General features: G+C 36.9%; 1 protein-coding gene across 1 annotated transcript in view; it reads right to left on the bottom strand.

The window, feature by feature from the left end:
* Positions 1 to 18497, bottom strand: part of EPS8 (epidermal growth factor receptor pathway substrate 8) — a 65234-nt gene that overhangs the window by 35059 nt on the left and 11678 nt on the right. Inside the window, exons 3-12 of the mRNA XM_023517910.1 lie at positions 18367 to 18434; positions 17192 to 17353; positions 16897 to 17046; positions 14249 to 14331; positions 13565 to 13701; positions 8984 to 9057; positions 7600 to 7726; positions 5784 to 5872; positions 5376 to 5450; positions 995 to 1143 (exon numbers count right to left, since the gene is read on the bottom strand). Of these exons, the coding sequence (XP_023373678.1) occupies positions 995 to 1143; positions 5376 to 5450; positions 5784 to 5872; positions 7600 to 7726; positions 8984 to 9057; positions 13565 to 13701; positions 14249 to 14331; positions 16897 to 17046; positions 17192 to 17353; positions 18367 to 18434 (1114 nt within the window). The remainder of the gene's footprint in view (positions 1 to 994; positions 1144 to 5375; positions 5451 to 5783; positions 5873 to 7599; positions 7727 to 8983; positions 9058 to 13564; positions 13702 to 14248; positions 14332 to 16896; positions 17047 to 17191; positions 17354 to 18366; positions 18435 to 18497) is intronic.

Below are 18497 nucleotides of genomic sequence, written 5' to 3' on the forward strand. Positions count from 1 at the left end.
TGTGCTGGAGAACACTAATTCCAGAGCCTCCACCGCAGCATTAACATCTTACAGACCCCTTCTACCGCCAGTTACTTTTGTCTTTGTGCTAGACCCAATTCCCAGACTGATCTTTATCAACTACAGATGTGATTATGTCATAGTCTGATTCTCAGAGTTAATGGTCTCCCACAGTCTACAGAACCATGCTCCAGCTCCTTAGCAAGGCCCTGGAAACCTGTACGGCCCAGCCCTGCTCATCTCTGTAGCTTCATTTACCACTATTCCTCCTCTCTCCTTTCTCCACAATCCTCCACTCCCCCAAAGTCCGCATTCCAGCTAAACCCAAACTCATATACCATTCTCTTGACTTTCCTACTCATGACTTCACCTCTGCTTCTCTCTGTATGCGGCAGGCCCTTTCCCTGCTTTTTAGTATTGGAAATCCTACTCATCCTGCTGAAAGGCAGTTTAGCAAACTAATTACGAACACCAATTCCAGAATCAAAAGGTACGGGTTCAGATCCCTGCTCTGTCACTTACTAGTTGTGTGACCTTGGGAAAATTACTTAACTTCTCTGTGCCTTACTTTTCTCATCTGTAAAATACTGATAATAACAGGAGCTATGTAAAGTGCATGAAGAATACGTAGCAAGCTCTGTGTGTGTGTGTGTGTATAAACTCTATCTTTGCCCCTCTGCCGATTGTAAATGCCACCTCTTCTTTGAAAGTTAACTATCCTCCTTTCTAAATGCTCTTCTGACTGCTCCCCTTTGCCAATCAACAGAATTTTCTTCATGACTCACTCTCCTGACACTGACCAGGCCTTGTCTTGCATACACGTCTATCTCCTCTACTACACTTCTAGCTTTTAAAGGGTCTAGGTTTTTTTCATCCTATATCATCTAGTCCTTCACAAAATGAAGATTAAATAAATGTTTCATTAGATCCACATAATAAACAAAGAATACTGAATGAATTACAAGTATTAAATGCTGAACTCATATATACTTACCTGGCTTTCATCCAAGTTTCTCCCAGTGAAATCCACAGCTGCCTTTCATCCATATTGACAGTATAATTTAAGAAATCGATTGTGTCTTTAGTCAATAGGGGACTGAGTACTGAACTGGCTAGGTCAGGGCCTCCTGTTGCCTGCACCACCTAAAATAATAAACCATTTTCCAGTAAGAAGATAACCATTCGTTATGCATTTTCAAAATATGTAGACAAAAACCCATGCCCCAAACAAGTACTGTTTTTTATACTCAAATTAAATTTTGATGTTGCACAATGCACTCCTGAATGAAAAACAGCTTGCCATATTAACCTCTCCTGCCCAACAGAGTCTTAATATCTAAAATGAAAGTTAACAGTTTAACAAACTTCACAGCATTTGCCTATGGACTGCATGTGACTATGCTTTTTCTGGAAAACAGTAATGGATATGGAGAATTCTAAGTCTAGTAATTTTTACCATCTCTGGGTTTTTGTTTTGTTGTTGTTGTTGTTACTTAAAATGTGGATATCTTAACCGGCAAATCTATTGTGCCAAATTTGAAAAATATGGTTCCAGAAATGAATACTATCAAGAGAAACAAGGCTCAAGTTAACAGTCTATGCTGTGCCCATTCAGACATATGAAAATAAAAGGATCCAGAGAGAAAGACAAGAGCAGAATAAAAGCGGCATCCTGAATCTATGAAAATTCCCCTCGTTTAACAGGGATAAATTAATGACTAGCAGAAACAAACACACAGGTGCAACTCTTTGATAAGCAAAATGATGACACATGGATGTCCAAACGCTGCTGCAAACTGACTTCTCAGGAGCTGTTTTCTGGTTTAAACATGGTAGTTATCGCCTAGAACAGAAACCAGCCTCTTCGATAGAAATCTCACTTCCTTAGAGATGTGGCACAAGAAAAAAAGGAGTGTTTTGAATGGCTGCAGTCATTCAGGCCTTCCAAGCACACTCTGCTGTTTTATGCCTCTGTGTACCTACAAACGGTGTGCCCAGGTCCCCAGCTTCTTCCACTCATTCAGAACTCCACTCAGGTACCGCTGTTCTGGGAAGCCTTTCTTAACCTCACCCTGTGTCTCTGATACACACCCCACCACCTTGCATCCAGTGTCCTCGATACAATCTATGCGTATCAGTAACACATTACATTGTTTATGGCTCATTTTTTCAGTTTCCCTACCTTGAGAATCTGGACTCAGACTTACGTGACTTTGAATTGTAGAAGAATGGACTTTCATTTATTCATGGAATGAATGGAAAACACAGGAAGGAAAAGATAGAAGATAAAGGAGACAGGCTGACTCTGATTCAAGAACAAAACCTCTCCCTTTGGCACAGACATTTTTCTCTTCCAAGCACTAGCATTTCTAGGAAAAAGGCAGGGATGACTAAGAGAGAAAAGTAAGAGACTAAAGTAAAAGAGGAGGAGAATATTAAAATCTCTGGTTTGACAGCGGGAAAAAGAGATGAAAGGTGAATAGAAGGCTCTGGGCTGCAGTTTCCTCTCCCCTATGTGAGGAGGCGTGTGCACTGGCACAGGTGCCCTGGGTGTGCACGTGGCCGCAGGTGCATGCTGAGGGCAGAGGGGAGCAAGTCACAAGGTTTAGGACCATTAAAGTTTGCTGGGCCAGTAGTGGGCCCTGAAGAAATGTTCCTCCTTGACCTCCTCATCCAAGTAAAATGTCTGGGAAATTGTAGCAAGAGGTATTATTGGGGAAACTATGAACAAGGAATAATTTTTAACAAAGGCAAATGTGAAAGCGTGTTTAGATACTAGTCTGACCATACAGACTATTCTGCATATGGTAGAGAAATTAGCCATTATTTCATAGCTCTACTCTGAAAAATGGCTAGATACCTACTTATGACCTGTGAAAGACTATTTAAAGCAGGTGTCCTCAAACTACGGCCCCCAGCCCACCTAAGACATTTACCTGGCCCACTGGGTGTTTTTGCCGCCCTGCCTGTCCTACTTAGCAGCCGACTTGTCCCGAGGCCTGCAGTCTGACCCTCCAACAGTTTGAGGGATAGTGAAATGGCCCCCTGTTTGAAAAGTTTGAGGACCCCTGATTTAAAGAATAAGAAGAAGTTTATAACAGTTTTATAAAAAACACTTCCTAATCCTCAGACTAAGATGGTATGAAAGGTGTGAAAGAATAAAAATTTTGTTAACAAGCTAGTATTACTTTCTTTGTATATGTATGGCCTTAGCCTTGATCTAATTTTTTAAAATGCTTTTATAGTAAGAATTATTCAATAATAACCAGAAATCTGATGATCTATATAGAGCAACAACACAGGAAAACATTCATAAATTACTGATGAAGTCTTGGACTTGCATCTCCTAATCTCATATTGCTCAGCTTCTGACATTCATGGTGATAATGTTACTTACTTTTCTGCACTTTAAAGCAATGTTCATTTCAGATTCTACTTCAGGTGTTGTCTAGTTACGTCTGGGGAAAAGGAGGATGACATTTATCCTCCTTCCTGCCTCTTCTCAATCTTCTTTGCTGCTTCTTCCTATTCTCCTAACACTAAAAATAGACCAGTCTGTCTTCCTTTTTTTTTTTTGGACAGGGTCACATCCTGTCACCCAGGCTAGAGTACAGCAGTGTCATCAGAGTTCAGTGCAACCTCAAACTCCTAGCCTCAAGGGATCCTCCTGCCTTAGCCTCCTAAGAAGCTGGAACTATAAGCACCTGCCACCACACTTGGAAATTTTTCTGTTTTTTTGTAGAGAGGGAGTCTCATCATGCTGTTCAGTTTGGTCTCAAACTCCTGGCCTTAAGCAATCCTCCCGCACTGGCCTCCCAAGTTGCTGGGATTACAGACATGAGCCACTGCACATGATCTTTTTTCTTGTCTTTACTTACAATCACTGCCTTACTTGGTGACACTATTCAATTTCATGATTTTAAATGCCTTTTATATTCAGATGATTCTCAAATGTTTATCCCTAATCCTGATTTCTCCATGAACTCCAAATTCTTATATTCAATTATCAATTCAAATTTCCCCATCTCAGTATCATTCAATTCTAAGATGCCTAAAACTAAATTACTCATCTTCCTCCAAGAACCTGTTCTACCTACCATCTTTCCCATTTTAATTATCACTCTGTCCTGCCAGTCTTAGCCACAAACTCTTGGAGATGTCCTTGGTTCTTGCACATAGTATCAAATTATCTACACCCAGGTAAGATTTCTCACTACCACTAATGCTGCCTGGTTCAAGTACCCATATCTCCAGTCTGGGGTATTTTAATAGCCACCCTAGCCCTTTCCTCCCCCAAATTTCCAAACATTAAAGCCAGAGCAATCCTTTTCTGCTGAAAATCTCCAACTGTCAAAGGTCTGACAGCCCCTTATAAAGACCAGCGAGATGTATCCTCCTATCCCCTCACTATAATCTTATCTTCTAATCTTTCCTTCCCTCATTCTGTTCAATTCCCAATATCTACTTACTCCAAGAATATTCTTTGCAAGTTCCCACTTCAGAAGATTTACATTAGCTATTCCCTGTCTGGAATTCTCTTCCTTCAGACATCCGCATGACTCATTCCTGACTTCCTCTACCTCAGTGACATCTTCTAAGAGAGTTTCCCTTAACTGATTCTGTTCAAAGGCTGTGATGCTCCACAGTGCCCACGCACCACAGGCATGCGCTCACCGGTGTTGCTCCCTATTCTCCTTCCCTGCTCTGGTTTTCTACATTGGATTTACTCTTTAGAGAACAGTATTAGTCATACATTCATTTAGGTTACTGGTTGTCCTTCTCTGCTACAATGTAAGTTCCCAAAGGGTAGAATTTTTATCTGTTTTGTTCCTGATAAGCCAAAGACATGGGAGGCTCTCAATTATGATTTGTTGAAAAATAGAAAAATGGATAAACAATTAAATCAGGAACAATTCAGGAGATAGTGGAATACAGCAATCAAAAGAACACGGGTATCTAAGTGACTTCACATAGCAAAGCCATCCATGCAGCCCTCATGACGACCCTGTTTTTTGAGAATGAGAAAAATATCTCCATTTCTCACCCCCCTGTATATTAATTACACCAGAGTATATAGAAACACTATGTATATGCTAGTGGGTATGGAAACAATAGTACTCAATAAATCCTCGTGTCTTTTACTGTCCCTAGCTCTGTCAGAGATGCCAGTTTCCTCATCTATAAAATAAGCTGCTTGAACTAGATGACGAAGGTTCTTTTAAAAATTTCACATTCTTAATGTTAATGTAGATGGCAAAAGAAATAGTACCTATGCAATCGGTAATAAAGAAAAACTGTCTAGATAATCCTGGCAGACATCTGGCATTAAAAACCACACTAAGAATGATTACTTTCTTAAATTAATAAAATCTCACCATATTTAATGGAGTGAATAGAAAGTGAACCAAGTCTGCAGCACTGGGGTTCTGAATGTGAGACTTCAATTTGGCCTGTAACATCAAGAAAACAGAAAAATATTTTACTAAGATGTAACTGAACAAAAGATAGACATCTCAAAAGATGGACTCAGAGTAAGAGTTCTTAACATCTCGTTTCACTTGGTATATTCACCAGCATGGGCAGAGTGAGATCAAGGGAAGTTCATTTTTTAAAAAACTAAGAGGTATTACCTTTCAACCAAGTCTCTTTGATACACACACACATTTTGCATTGTGTGTGCTATTTTCATTAAAAGCAAATCAAAACATAGTTATAAAAAAACTATAATACTTTAATCTTTTTCATTTACATCTTCTAATTCTATATAAATAAATGCCACTCACCAGCAAGTTGAATCCATGTTTAAATTTTTGGAGGCAGTCAATAAATTCATCAGGAGCAGGGGGTTTTGCCCGTAGAGTTAAAACACCCTCTAAGTGAAATAAATGAGAGGAGGGATTGGCAAGATCAAGGTTCCAAGAAAATTGATTAAATGAAAAAACAAAAACCTCATTTATAAGCGTGATGCTTAATAATCTTTTCAGACACACTCCCTAGTTACTCCATCACATCTCATAGTCTGACTGCAACAAACTGAGAAGACTCAAAGTTTGAAAATGAGTGTTATACCCTCAGGAACTACAATGACTCGTTCAGTCCCATAAACATGTATTGTAGCCCTTCTATGAGCCCGTCATTGTGTTTGCCACTGTGAAGACTATAAAAATGAGGGAGCATAAAGCCCTGGTCTGGAGGGCCTTAAAATCTAATGGAAGGCACGAATCAGGTAAGTAATAGAGATGGATCCAGTAGGTGTTCTAAGGAAAAGCCTGCAGCTGGTTGGGAGATAAGGAAATGCATACCTAAAAGATCTTTCACGGAGAAAGTAGCTTTAACGCAGGGTTTTAAAAGTTTATTCAAGAGTAATTCTGTGGGGAAACATCATGGTCGGATAAAACTAACATAAGCGAAACATGGAAAAGGAAACTGCGGGTAGATGAAACAATAAATGTAAAACATGAGAATGGAAGGTTAGATCAAGGTTAGATTGTGGGAATCCTTGATTGCAGGGTGAGGGGCTGGACTTAAATCAGTATGGAATACGGAACTACCATGCTTTATAGCAGAAGGGTGAAGTGCCTGACTCAGAGGTTTAAGAACGTTCTCACAGCAGCAAGAGTAGAGGCTTAGACAGCTGGGTAAAGGAGGAATGACACCTTGAAAGTGGTGGTTTGAAAATGAAAAGGGAACAAAATTGGGTATAGGAGATGTTGAGAGAATAAAACTGTTAGCTATAAGCTAGAGAATAAAATTAAAGAGAATCTGTGACTTTGGAGCTGTGTGACCAAGAAGATAATAGTCCCTTCACAAAGAATACAGAAGAAATAAGATTTCTGAGGCATTAGGAAGCAATAATACTTAATTCCAGATATGTGAGATATTCCCAGCTATACACATCCAGAAGACAAAGCTAAAGGTCATAGGCTTATTACAGAGATCTCTGTAAGAGAAAGATTTGAAGTCATCTGTAGGAAAAGAATGTTTATTTACTAATCTTTCAAATGTTTCAATCTATGCCATTTTGTCAGAGGAAGTAAAACATTACTTTTATAATTTTAATTTTATTTATTTGTGGGCCATTGTCAAGAGCTTCACTATAGCAAACTTCAAATTTGCATGGGACCCAAATAGTCTGTTTGGAATTTTGTGATTAAAAAAAAAAAATTCAAATCCATAGATACTTTTATATATTTTAACACACAAAAGGTCAATATTTATATTTGTCAAAATAATGAGGTCCTACGTTTACAACAAAATAAATCCTAAACTGAGAAGAACAGAGCTATGAGTTTAACAGATACCAGTTTCATAACTTCTGATGAAAACTACAGACAGATGGTCACAACCTGAACCTCGGAGTCGCTGTGATTCAGGTAAAGCATCCTCGGGTCTTTCTTTATCATTGCCAACTCAGAACCAAAAGGGATTCTGCCCGGACTACCCTGACTCTTTGCCTAAGTCTCTATTGCTACTTCCAAACTAAAAAAGGGACTTGGTCCATGGTCAATGGGGTTTTGCAGCACAGTTTGCAGGGACAGAAGTTCTGTTTAGCACGGGAATTCTGAATAGTCTTTAGAAGATTAAGAAAACCCAACCTACCTCCTGGTCCTTTCCTTTTACTTTTCTTAGTTTTCTTCCTTTTAGAAAGCTCCGAAAATGCTTCAGCTGCTTTTTGCAGTTTGGTGATAAAAAATTCAATGTCATCCAAAATATGGTTCAAGATTTGCTGGAATTAGAAATTACGGAACAAAATACAAAACAAAACAAAAATATTTTTGCCTCGGCTATATACACTGTTAGTCAGTAAAGGACAGAGAATTGAAAACAAATGAAAAGAAACAACCCCACATGTAAATTTCGAGTTGATCACTACTTCTAAGAATCAGACCAAATGTATCTGTGCCAAAGAGTCTGACATTTACATTTTTCTTTAGCTTAATTTCACTCTATTTTCGAAGTCATCAAGAAAGCATTCACAATATCTGCCTGGGCTGTTATTTTCAATTACTCTAATTTTCTCATCGTGTTCTCCCACACAAAGTTAGAGGGAAGAAATTCTAAGAAACGCTTTGTTAGAACAGCACTGAGCATTTTTGTTTTACTAACAAATGTCCCAGTGAAGAACTGACAGTGTTATTTCAGGGAATTAAAGGTATAGGGAATGTTGTAATGAACAAACAAATACAGCTAACATACAATAATAGGCATTGATCAGAGTTTTACATGACAAACCAGAATGACGCATTTTGCTTTCAGGGATCACTGAAACAATTTGGACTGTCTCGTGTTCTACAGCCTTAATTCACTCTCTCCACTATGTGTGAAAGCTGACACTCCTCCAGTCAAAAAACAGAAACCAAAACTTCTAAGAGTAACATGTAGTAATACGTAGTAAAAATTAAATGCCAAATTTCAAATTCCTTTAAGTATCTGTTTTTAAATAAGCCTATCATATGTACACAGTGTAAAAAGTAATTATATTAACACCACATTCCATAATTATAACATAGGGCATTGCCATTCTATAAGAAAATTACAATGAGAAATAAAAATACACCTTTATAAAAATTTATCAAGCATTAAAATTTACATATCTAGCCTTAAAAAATGCCACTTAACTTTTACCTTTTAGTTATCCTAAAATACATTCTTGATAAATGCCAAGAAGATATATTATCAGAAGTACTTGAGTTATGAATTAAAAATTATAAGAAAAGAAAAACTGGATCATCCCTCAAATCTGATTAATGCAGCTTAAATTCCTTTGCCAACCAGTTACTATGCTAGTTCTTCTATCACAGCCCAAGTCTACTATCTAAATATTAGCAGAAAGGCAAAAATAGTTAAGAAAAGAAAATAACTCAAAGGGTACCGGGAACAAAGTTTTCACAAAACATCTTTATTAAAGTCAATTCCATTTCCTCGTGAGTACTTTTTTCCTCTGTTAAAAAAGTCAGCATCTAAAGACGACTGCTGTACTTACCACATCCCTGTCAATTCGAGCTGCCATCATCTCGGGAGTTTCTTCCTGCTCATAATACTGCCTTGGCTTCTCATCTAGAGAAAGGAGAATACAAGTCTCTCACCCTTTTGCTTAAACATTACCAATATAGGTAATTAAAATATGAATGTTAGCTAGAAAACAGAGTCATCTGCAAAACAGAACACCTTCCCTGGATACATAAATCAAAATTGTGCCCATCGCCCATGAAATGCATCCTTACCACCACTCACAGAAGCACTTGGGCAGAGTTAAATGGAAGAAAAAGTGTTCAATGTACTTAGCCCTACTATGAAACTAATTTATAGCTTTCATAGGAAAGCTATAACCCAATTTTAGCCCAGGAATATGGGGAGAGGGGAGAGGGAGGGGAGGGGTGGGGGGAGGGTGATCACTGGGATTACGCCTATGGTTCATCCCATAAGGGTACATGTAAATCTCTCTAATTGTAGAATATAAATGTCTTAACACAATAACTAAGAAGAAGACATGAAGGCTGTATTAACTAGTTGGATGAAAGTATTTCAAATTGTATACAGAAACAGTACACAGTACCCCATGATAGTATTAATGTACACTGCTATGATTTAATTAAAAAAAAAAAAGATCTGGGAATTAAGTTCACAAATTTGCTACTACAAATAACTATAGTGGACTCACCTGATCTGACTCCCAGTAACTTTTTTCTTTGCCGGAAGATAAAGGAAATATTGAAAGGAAGACCTTTCTATGACATTAGGACATCAAGGGTAATAAAACAATAGCTTTGGTGGCCATTCCAGAAAAAGAGCTCCAAAATTACTTTGAAGGGTGAATTAGGCACTAGCATCAGTGCACAGCTTCCCAAGGGGAGTACTTCAAAGGTAACCGTCATGATATTCAGCAAGGAGGTATGTAGCACTTTTCTAGGATGAGTGTGCAGACTTAATTGTCAATCCTATAGGCCTTCCCACCTTTATGACATTTATTTATCCTGTAATGTCCCCTGTATTCTCCCTCTTCCTAGTGTCAGCTACCTGTGGAACCACCCTAACTTAACACCCTTTAATTCCTTCACAAGCAAGTAATACAAACCAGCATTTAAGCACCCAATTCTCAGAATTCTAAGGCAACAAAGCTACTGGTTTTACTACATCCCAACACTGTGACTACAATAAAGTTTTGAGAGTTCTGATAGTAAACTGCTTCTTAAAATTCTACTGTAATTAAGCTTAAAACCCACAATTTTGGCTCACTAATATTAAGCCATATGCTTTAAAAGCAGAAATATCTATAGGGATTTACTGATTAAAACTTAAACATCTTAGGCATTCAAGATGTTACAGTTGGCTAGAGCATGAGGTTAATTATGAGGTCATTATCACGAACTCCCTTCTGGCATGAGTCAGTTAACACTCCCACTAAATAGACAGTTGTCACAGATATTTCATAGTAGATTAACTTATAAAATGTCTGAATGGGACAAGAAAAATGTATTACTATGAATGGATATATAACTCATGATGCATCATCATGACTCATGATGTTCAATACAGCAATACAGAGAACTATAAAAATATTTAAAACCCTGACTTCTAGCCTGCTCTGTACTGCCTTTACTCATAACTGGAACATTTGCAAAAAAATAAATAAAAAGAACAAGAAAAAAAAAGAGAGAAGAAATTACTGAGCCTTATAAAATTTAATTAGTGGCTATTAACTACCGTAAGATAATTAGAATTTACACATATGAAGTCTTGCCAGTTAGTTGCTCTCCTGGCTGTAGTGGGCTGCTACAGAAAGCAGTAGGTTGAAGTTGAAATACAGCTGTTTCTAGCACTTTGTAGAGTTTGAGCCACTCCTAGGAACCTGGTGGCACTGCCACAATTCTAGAAAGATCATTTTTGGAAGTCAGGGGTAGACATGTCCCTGGGATTCAAAGAAGGAGCTGCTCAGCTGAGTCAACCAGTGCCTTCAGGGGGACCAGAAAGATGTTTCTTGTGAGTAGGAAGAATTTCCAACCAAAAACTAGCAAGGATTCAACAGAACAACATGTGGGGAAGTGTTGTGTTGTGTTTGGCCTCGTGGTAAATTAGGGGTTCTGAGAACCTTATCGCACTGTAATTTAAACAAATGACATCACAGAGAGTATTTTAAACAAAATCTAATGAGAGCTAAGAAACCCCTGGGGATAAATTCTCTTTTTATTGAAAATTACATTAGGTTTAACGTATGTTTTTAAAAAATTATTCAGAATGTCTGTAAACTTAGATTCAAAGAAGACCATTTTGACTGCTCTCAAAAAAAAAAAAAAAATCTGGAACCACTCCACCAAACAATTAACAACAAAAACCTAAAGTACACAAAAAGCAGCAGCAAACACAATGAACTCCTACTTATTCTTTTTAAATGCAACATTTTAAATACAAAGTAGATGAATAAAAACTTATATAATTCCTGAAAACAGAAAGTGTTATTAAAATAAATAATAATGCCGTTACTTTCTTTTTGGAAATGGACACTTCAAAGATGTCTTTCTTTCTATCACCTCTTTGGTAGCAAGGTTTACAAATGACCCTCTGAAAATACCTTTAAAAATACAAGAAACCTAAATAAAATGAAAAACAATTTAGAAAAAAAATGAACTCACAATGAGGACGGCCACAAATCATGCTCCCTGTTCCGTGCTAGGTGCCCTAACAGGCATCACGCGCTTTCAGGCTCACAGCAACCTGTGTCTGCACCTCCAGTCTAGAGAGACACTGGAGTAGAGAGAGCCCTTTCCAAGACTGTACAGCTGGACAGATCCAGAGCCTCTGACACACCATATCAAAATGGTGTGCAGCATCACTTATTTTGGCAAAGAAGTTATTTTGTTTAACTATACTGCTATATATCCTGTATACATAATACTTTACTAGGTAAAGAATAAGTGATTTAAGAAGTTCCACCAGAGTAGAAGGCAAAAACACTGGAGTTCATCAAATTCAAATTTGCTCATCCTTAAAGAGATAGAGCCAAACATATTTTAAGGCATTTTTTGGGTTATAAAAATTTCACATTCTAAGGGCAGCGCCTAAGGCTCAAAGGTGTAGGGCACCAGCCCCATATGCCGGAGGTAGCAGGTTCAAACCCAGCCCCGGCCAAAAACTGCAAAAAAAAAAAAAAAAAAAAAAAAATTCAGATTCTAGTAAAATACTCTTATATATAAAATACTCTTATATATAAAAAGTTACACTAACTTCTAAGTAATAATTGTTTTTGAAAAGAATGTCAAGGTAGGGCAGTGCCTGTGGCTCAAAGGAGTAGGACACCAGCCCCATATGCCGGAGGTGGTGGATTAAACCCAGGCCAAAAACTGCAAAAAAAAAAAAAAGAATGTTAAGGTACATGATACTAAATACACAGGGCTCATTTGACAATTTCAACCAAATGATGAAAGCCTTTCCCCTCTCCACTGCCGTACCTAACACTGTCCTGAGAGTCTTTCCATCATCACAACAAACCTGTCCAAAAAGGGACGGCAGTCAGGTGCCAATAAATGGAAATGATGTGAAATTCAATCTAAAAACGAGTCCCTTATTTGGTATATATTCTATGACCATCTTTTTCTCAGTCAAATGGAACATCTTCTCTTGACATTAAAGAAAGAAAATAACTCTAATCCTAATACCATATTTACTTATTTGATTGATTACTTATTATTGATTACTTATTATTACTTATTATTGATTGAAATACAGGTACATACGATTAGGCTACATTGTTTGGAAGGTAAAGTCTGAGTTGTAATTGAGTCCTTCACCCAGGAGATGTGCCCAATACACCCTCCCCCCGACCTTGTACCTGACAGGTGGAAGCTAACTGAACCCCTTCCCCAACCCCCTTCTTGAATTCAGTTGTTTTTCCTTACTGTGGGCCTGTAGGTGTTTACCTACTAGTTTCAAATTAGTATTGAGGGCATGGGATATTTGGTTTTCCAATCTTGAGATTCTTTACTAAGGAGAATGTTTTTCAACTCCATCCAGCTAAATACAAAAGACATGTAGTTTCCATCTCTTTTAATGGCTGAATAGGCTCACAAAGTCCTAAAGATGCAGACACTGGCATGGGTGCAGAGAGAAGGGAACACTTATTTACAGTGTTGGTAAGACTGCAAACTAATACAGCCTTTTTGGTAGGAAGTATGGAGAATACTCAAAGAGTTAAAAATAGACCTCCCATTTGATCTCACAATCTCACTACAGGTATCTACCCAGAAGAATAAAAATCATGTTATTACAAGGACATTTACATTTGAATGTAAGCAGCAGCTCAATTCACAATTGCCAGGACGTGGGAACAACCCAAGCGGCCATCCATCCACGAATGAATTGATGCCGTGTTTATGAAATGGCTGGTCTGAACTCTCACAGATAATAGCCTTAACAGCATTCAATACTTTATTTTCCTTTATCTAAGATTTAATTTTTTAAACCTAACCTCAAGCTTCAGCTCAGCAAGCAGCATCAGAACTTGAAAGCAAGAACTATGTGACAACCCAAAGTAAAGTCTTCAGTCAGTGTTAATCCTAGAAATACTCACAGTCCCCTTGGTCAGCTGCCCACGCAGACCAGGCGGCCACTCGGCTTCGAACATCCACCTGGGTAACAGTCCCCGGAGGTGCAGGGGCAGGAGCTCGTGGTGGAGGTGGTATACCAGGGTCCGCCTTGGAGATCATCCTAACAAGTAGGAAAACAAACTGAATTCTTGCCATCTCTATTTTTATAACACATCGATTCTCTAAATTTATGATATTAGTTGTTCAATCTTGAAAAGAACTATGTATAGGAGTAATAAAGAGCTCCTCATCTTTCCATGTAGATACAAATTTATTTATTTATACATGTATATGAAATACAAAACAACTGAAATTCAGCTGACAATGAGGTGACATTTTTTTATGGGTCTCTTGTGATTTAGAGAGGTGTTGGACCAGTGATAGCCCTCATGTCTGGTTTGCAGTCCCCGGGACTACCTTCTGTTAAAACACCACTTACCTGCTGTGACTCTCTGTGACTGCAACAGAGAAGCCAAATCAGAGAAAAGACCAGAAACACAGAGAGAAAAGTAACAAACACGTCAAAGCAAATGTGTCGAGACCACAGGTTATAACTGATAAAATATAATAATGTACTTGCATTGAAAATAATTTTTCTAAACCTTTAGAGTAAAAACATACTTAACAACAAATCGATTCTAGTCCTTAATTTCTTTGAATGTTTTTACCTCAGGGCATCAGGCCGCCTCTTCTGCTTCCCTCCTTTGCTGTCACTGATTGCACTTTCCACATCTTCACTAATTAAGTTTGCCTGCAACGAGACACACGTTACCTGGAAGGTTATGGACTGTCCTGAATCTTGATATGTAGGTTAAAACAGAAAAAGGAAGCATGTTCCTTGTCTGAATCGATAAGCATCTTGATACAAAAAGTCTTTTTTTTAAAGACCGGTTTTAAAACATGACTTTCAAAGTATTTAACTGTCAACTATATGAGAATAGAACGTGAAAACTGAAGAAATTTTGAAAGATTATCTAATCTTGATTCCCTTAGAAAAAAGCCATTCTTGAATAAAGGCAAAGATAAAAAGGAGGTGCCCATGCGGAAAGTGGAAGCGTGTGGTGAACGTGAGACTGGGTGAGCATCCCCACCTGCAAAGAAATGAGGGCGTTAGAAGAAGCTGTGCATGCAGAGTGCAGTCACCGCCCTTTCTCATCCCCAACACCACTGGACACTCACTGATGCCCCGAAACAAATCCCCAAGTCCCAGCAGAGTTGCTGTTAGTTTGAAGCAAATCCACTACACTCAAGCGATGAATCCCAACACTACGTTGTACCATTTTTGATAACAACTTTGTCATTTCTGGTTAAACTTGACTTTCCGCAAATGATTAACTCTTCTAGTACTTTTCCGACAAGAACTTTTGTTTGTTTCCAGGGATTATTGCTCTGTATTACATTGCTGCTAAGATGTATTCACCTTCTACATTCATGCCCGCTTGTTCTCTGTAACTATGTATGTTTTCTCAATCATGTATATTGCACACTCTTAAGAGTAAGCACTGATAATCATAAGATGTTAGAGCTGAAAGAACACTTAAAGGTCATCTAATCTGTTCTCCTTTTATAATTAATGAAACCAAGGAATACTGAATGAAACAGCCTGGCCGAGTTACACAGCTGGTGGAGTGAGAGTGCTGATGCATCCCAGTCCTCTGTGGCTTCCACACGAGCACCCTGGTTTCAATAAGACGTTACAATGATGTCAATGCTCCCTGTTATGTGGAGGTGAAAATAAATAAACAATAAAATAACAAATAAAAAAAAACCCAACCTGAAGTTGCCCAGGAATTTTCAACTTCTCATAGGGAGGCTACTCTTAAGAAAAATTTTACTACAAAGGTGGGCAGAAGCTTTGTGTAAAGTCCCATAATAAAGAAATTTTAAAAATCAAAAGTAACATTGGAAGATGAGACACATAAAAGAAACTGCATGTTTCACCGCATTTCTATTTCTAATCAGTCAAGGGAAAAAAATGTCTTATATGTGCAGTACGGCACCAACGAATATATGGTTGCTTAGTGGTCAGATGAGCCTGTGGTTGACCCACTGAAACAAATCCCTGAATCTTAGCAGAGTCATAGGATTGAGTAAATTCATCTTGCATCCATCATTATTACTATCCCACATCCCTTGTTCTCAAAATTGAAACTCAGAAACTTTACTCTGAATAGTAGCTCTTAGCTCCGAAGGGAACTTTTAGAGAACAGATACAAACATCACATTTGAAATGTTTTTTAACTTAGTCCTCTAAATGTGTTTTTAAAATGTTGGAATTAAATTTTACAATATTTTCCAAGTAAAATATTACCCTTCATATTCATTGATTTAATATATTTAACCTTAGAAAATTCTTAATAAACTTTATGACTTTCAAAAGATTCTAAATAAAAATCTGATGAATATCACATATACAAATTACCTAAATTCCCATTCTTTTAGAATAAGAGTTTTAGAAAGTCATCTATGACATGAATTGAAATCAGAAGAAAATTATAAAATACATGTTTATAGCTGATCTTAATTCATTCTCTCATATTTTAATGTCAAAAACACAGCAAAAATTAAATGACTCTTTATGCTAATCTTCCAGAATTTCTTTATAAAGATAAAAGCTACATGGATATTTCATAATATATAACAACAATGATAAATTATTGCTTTGTCATAGTACCAATTAATAGCAAACAATTTCTCTTTCAGAGAAATCAACTTAGGAAAAAAAGACATTCAAGGCTGGAGATAATTTCTCAGGTCCTATAAAGCATCACAAATTATAATCATTTGAAATTATCCTGTACACTGAATAGAAACTTTCAGGATATAGCCTGTTACTACTGGCTCAATTATTTTCTCCTATCACTTGAGAATTACAAATCTTGAGCATTTATTCAAGTCACATAATTAAATGGTGAACTTTAAATCAATGGTGTGGGAAATGGTTAAGTCCTTTATGGCAATAATCCACACTAAGAGATTAGCGCAGAATAAATTAAGATTGCATGATTACTTGTTAGCCACAAAGCATGATTTCTGAAGAATCAGTTTTTAATTTTAAGTCCAGGCACTTGATGAGAATTTAATATATCATCTATCCTTTAAAACATAATACATCTGATCTTTTAGTGTCATTCTAATTTCTCCTTCATTTACTTGGCATGGAAACCCTATGGAATACACTAAGTTATTTGTTTTTCCTACAAAATGATCAGAAATTAAAAATACAGTACCGAACAGCTAGCCATGTGATTAAAATAGGTAATGCTGTCAGGGCACTGGCTTAAAGGGAGGAAAAAAAAAGTTATCATTCTTTTACCTTAATCTCATCGCACTGGAACAGATGAAGATCTGGCTTGTTCTGGGTTGGCTCTTTGCACACTAGGGCAAGAATTGAATCATAGTTGCATGAATGCATCACAGCTTGGCAGTGCTGGATTGTGTTTAAAGGAAAATTCTCCAGTTCATTCTATAAATAAATATATTATTTTGTCAAACTTTTACTCATTTCCAAACATTCTGACCTAATTTTAAACTTAGTATTTGTGCACATTCTTAAATATATATATATATATATACACACACACACACACGTATAAATTTTACAAACTTGCCTTTGATTCTAAATCAATCAGGCTCACAGCTCTGTCATCCACTTGAAGAATCATATCTTGAGTCCATACTTTGCCCTTGGCATCAAGCAATTTCAGCTTCCGTATTCCATCATCAATAGTTATCATAGCATCTTTCCGATCCAAAATAAAGGTAGTCAAGTGCTTTTGATTGGAAAAAAAGAAAAAAAATTATACACACAACACAGAAAACCTGTTAAGTACACACTTTCTAGAAGGAAGTAGAATTAACCCAATTGAGGACACCTAGCAGAGAAATGAGGGACAAATACAAAATACTCTAAAACTTTGTATCTGATTGAGAGAATAAAATTCAAGCAGGTTTTTCTCAAATAGAGAAAATGGTGTCTTAACTCGTAAGTTATCTAAATCTGTTTCATACAGAGCCACGTTGAACTACATAAACACGGCATAAAAACAAACTCTTCTCAGCTTAAGTAACATGCTCTTAAATTTCCCCCATTTTATTCTATTATGGTTATTTAAATGCTGAACAAGAGCAGGCAATTTATATGGAAGCTTCAAAAGTATGGGCACTGATACTGCAGAGTAGTGATAGCTCAATTACAGGCCGTAACAACTGTCAAACTAGTCAATCCACTGAAATCACTTAATGAAACAAAACTTTAAATTTAATTAAGCATATTTGAGACAGAAGTAGAAAACTGAAAATAAGAAAAATTTAAAACTACTGCTCTGCTTAAATATTTTCTATTATAAGCAGAGGTCACCTAGATAGATTCTAATTAAGAGCAAATATCTTAAAAGATAATAGAGCAAAAACTAAAAAAAGAAACCATTATTTAAGTGAATGCAGTAATGACTTTAGATAAAACTAAAAATAAAACCACTCACTAAAACTTTCAAGGGCTTAATTTCAAGAAGAATCTATAGTTTGTCCTGTTTTAACTGAAGTAAGTCTGGCAATAAAAGTGGTAGTAATTACGATTCTTATTCATTTTTTATGAAAATAAAAAATACAGACTAACAGGATACATTTCATGTAACATCTCAGTTTTATGGAAATCTTTCTTAAAAGTTAGCAAACCTTTACAGGAAATACATTATAGGAATAAAAGAAAACATAATTCTGATTTTACTTCCAATTTTATATCCTACAAGGTTCGATCTAAACATTAAACACCAAAGCATCTTACTTCAACACGGTACTGGGTTATATCTGACACACTACTGACACTGTCCCGGGCATAATTCTTCCTTTGCTCTGAAACAGAAATTTAAAGAGCCATTATTTATCCACTAATAGGCCGAAGTTCATAAATTAGTA

The sequence above is a fragment of the Otolemur garnettii genome, unplaced genomic scaffold, assembly GCF_000181295.1.
Source record: "Otolemur garnettii isolate 467f Iridium unplaced genomic scaffold, OtoGar3 scaffold00124, whole genome shotgun sequence".
NCBI lineage: Eukaryota > Metazoa > Chordata > Mammalia > Primates > Galagidae > Otolemur > Otolemur garnettii.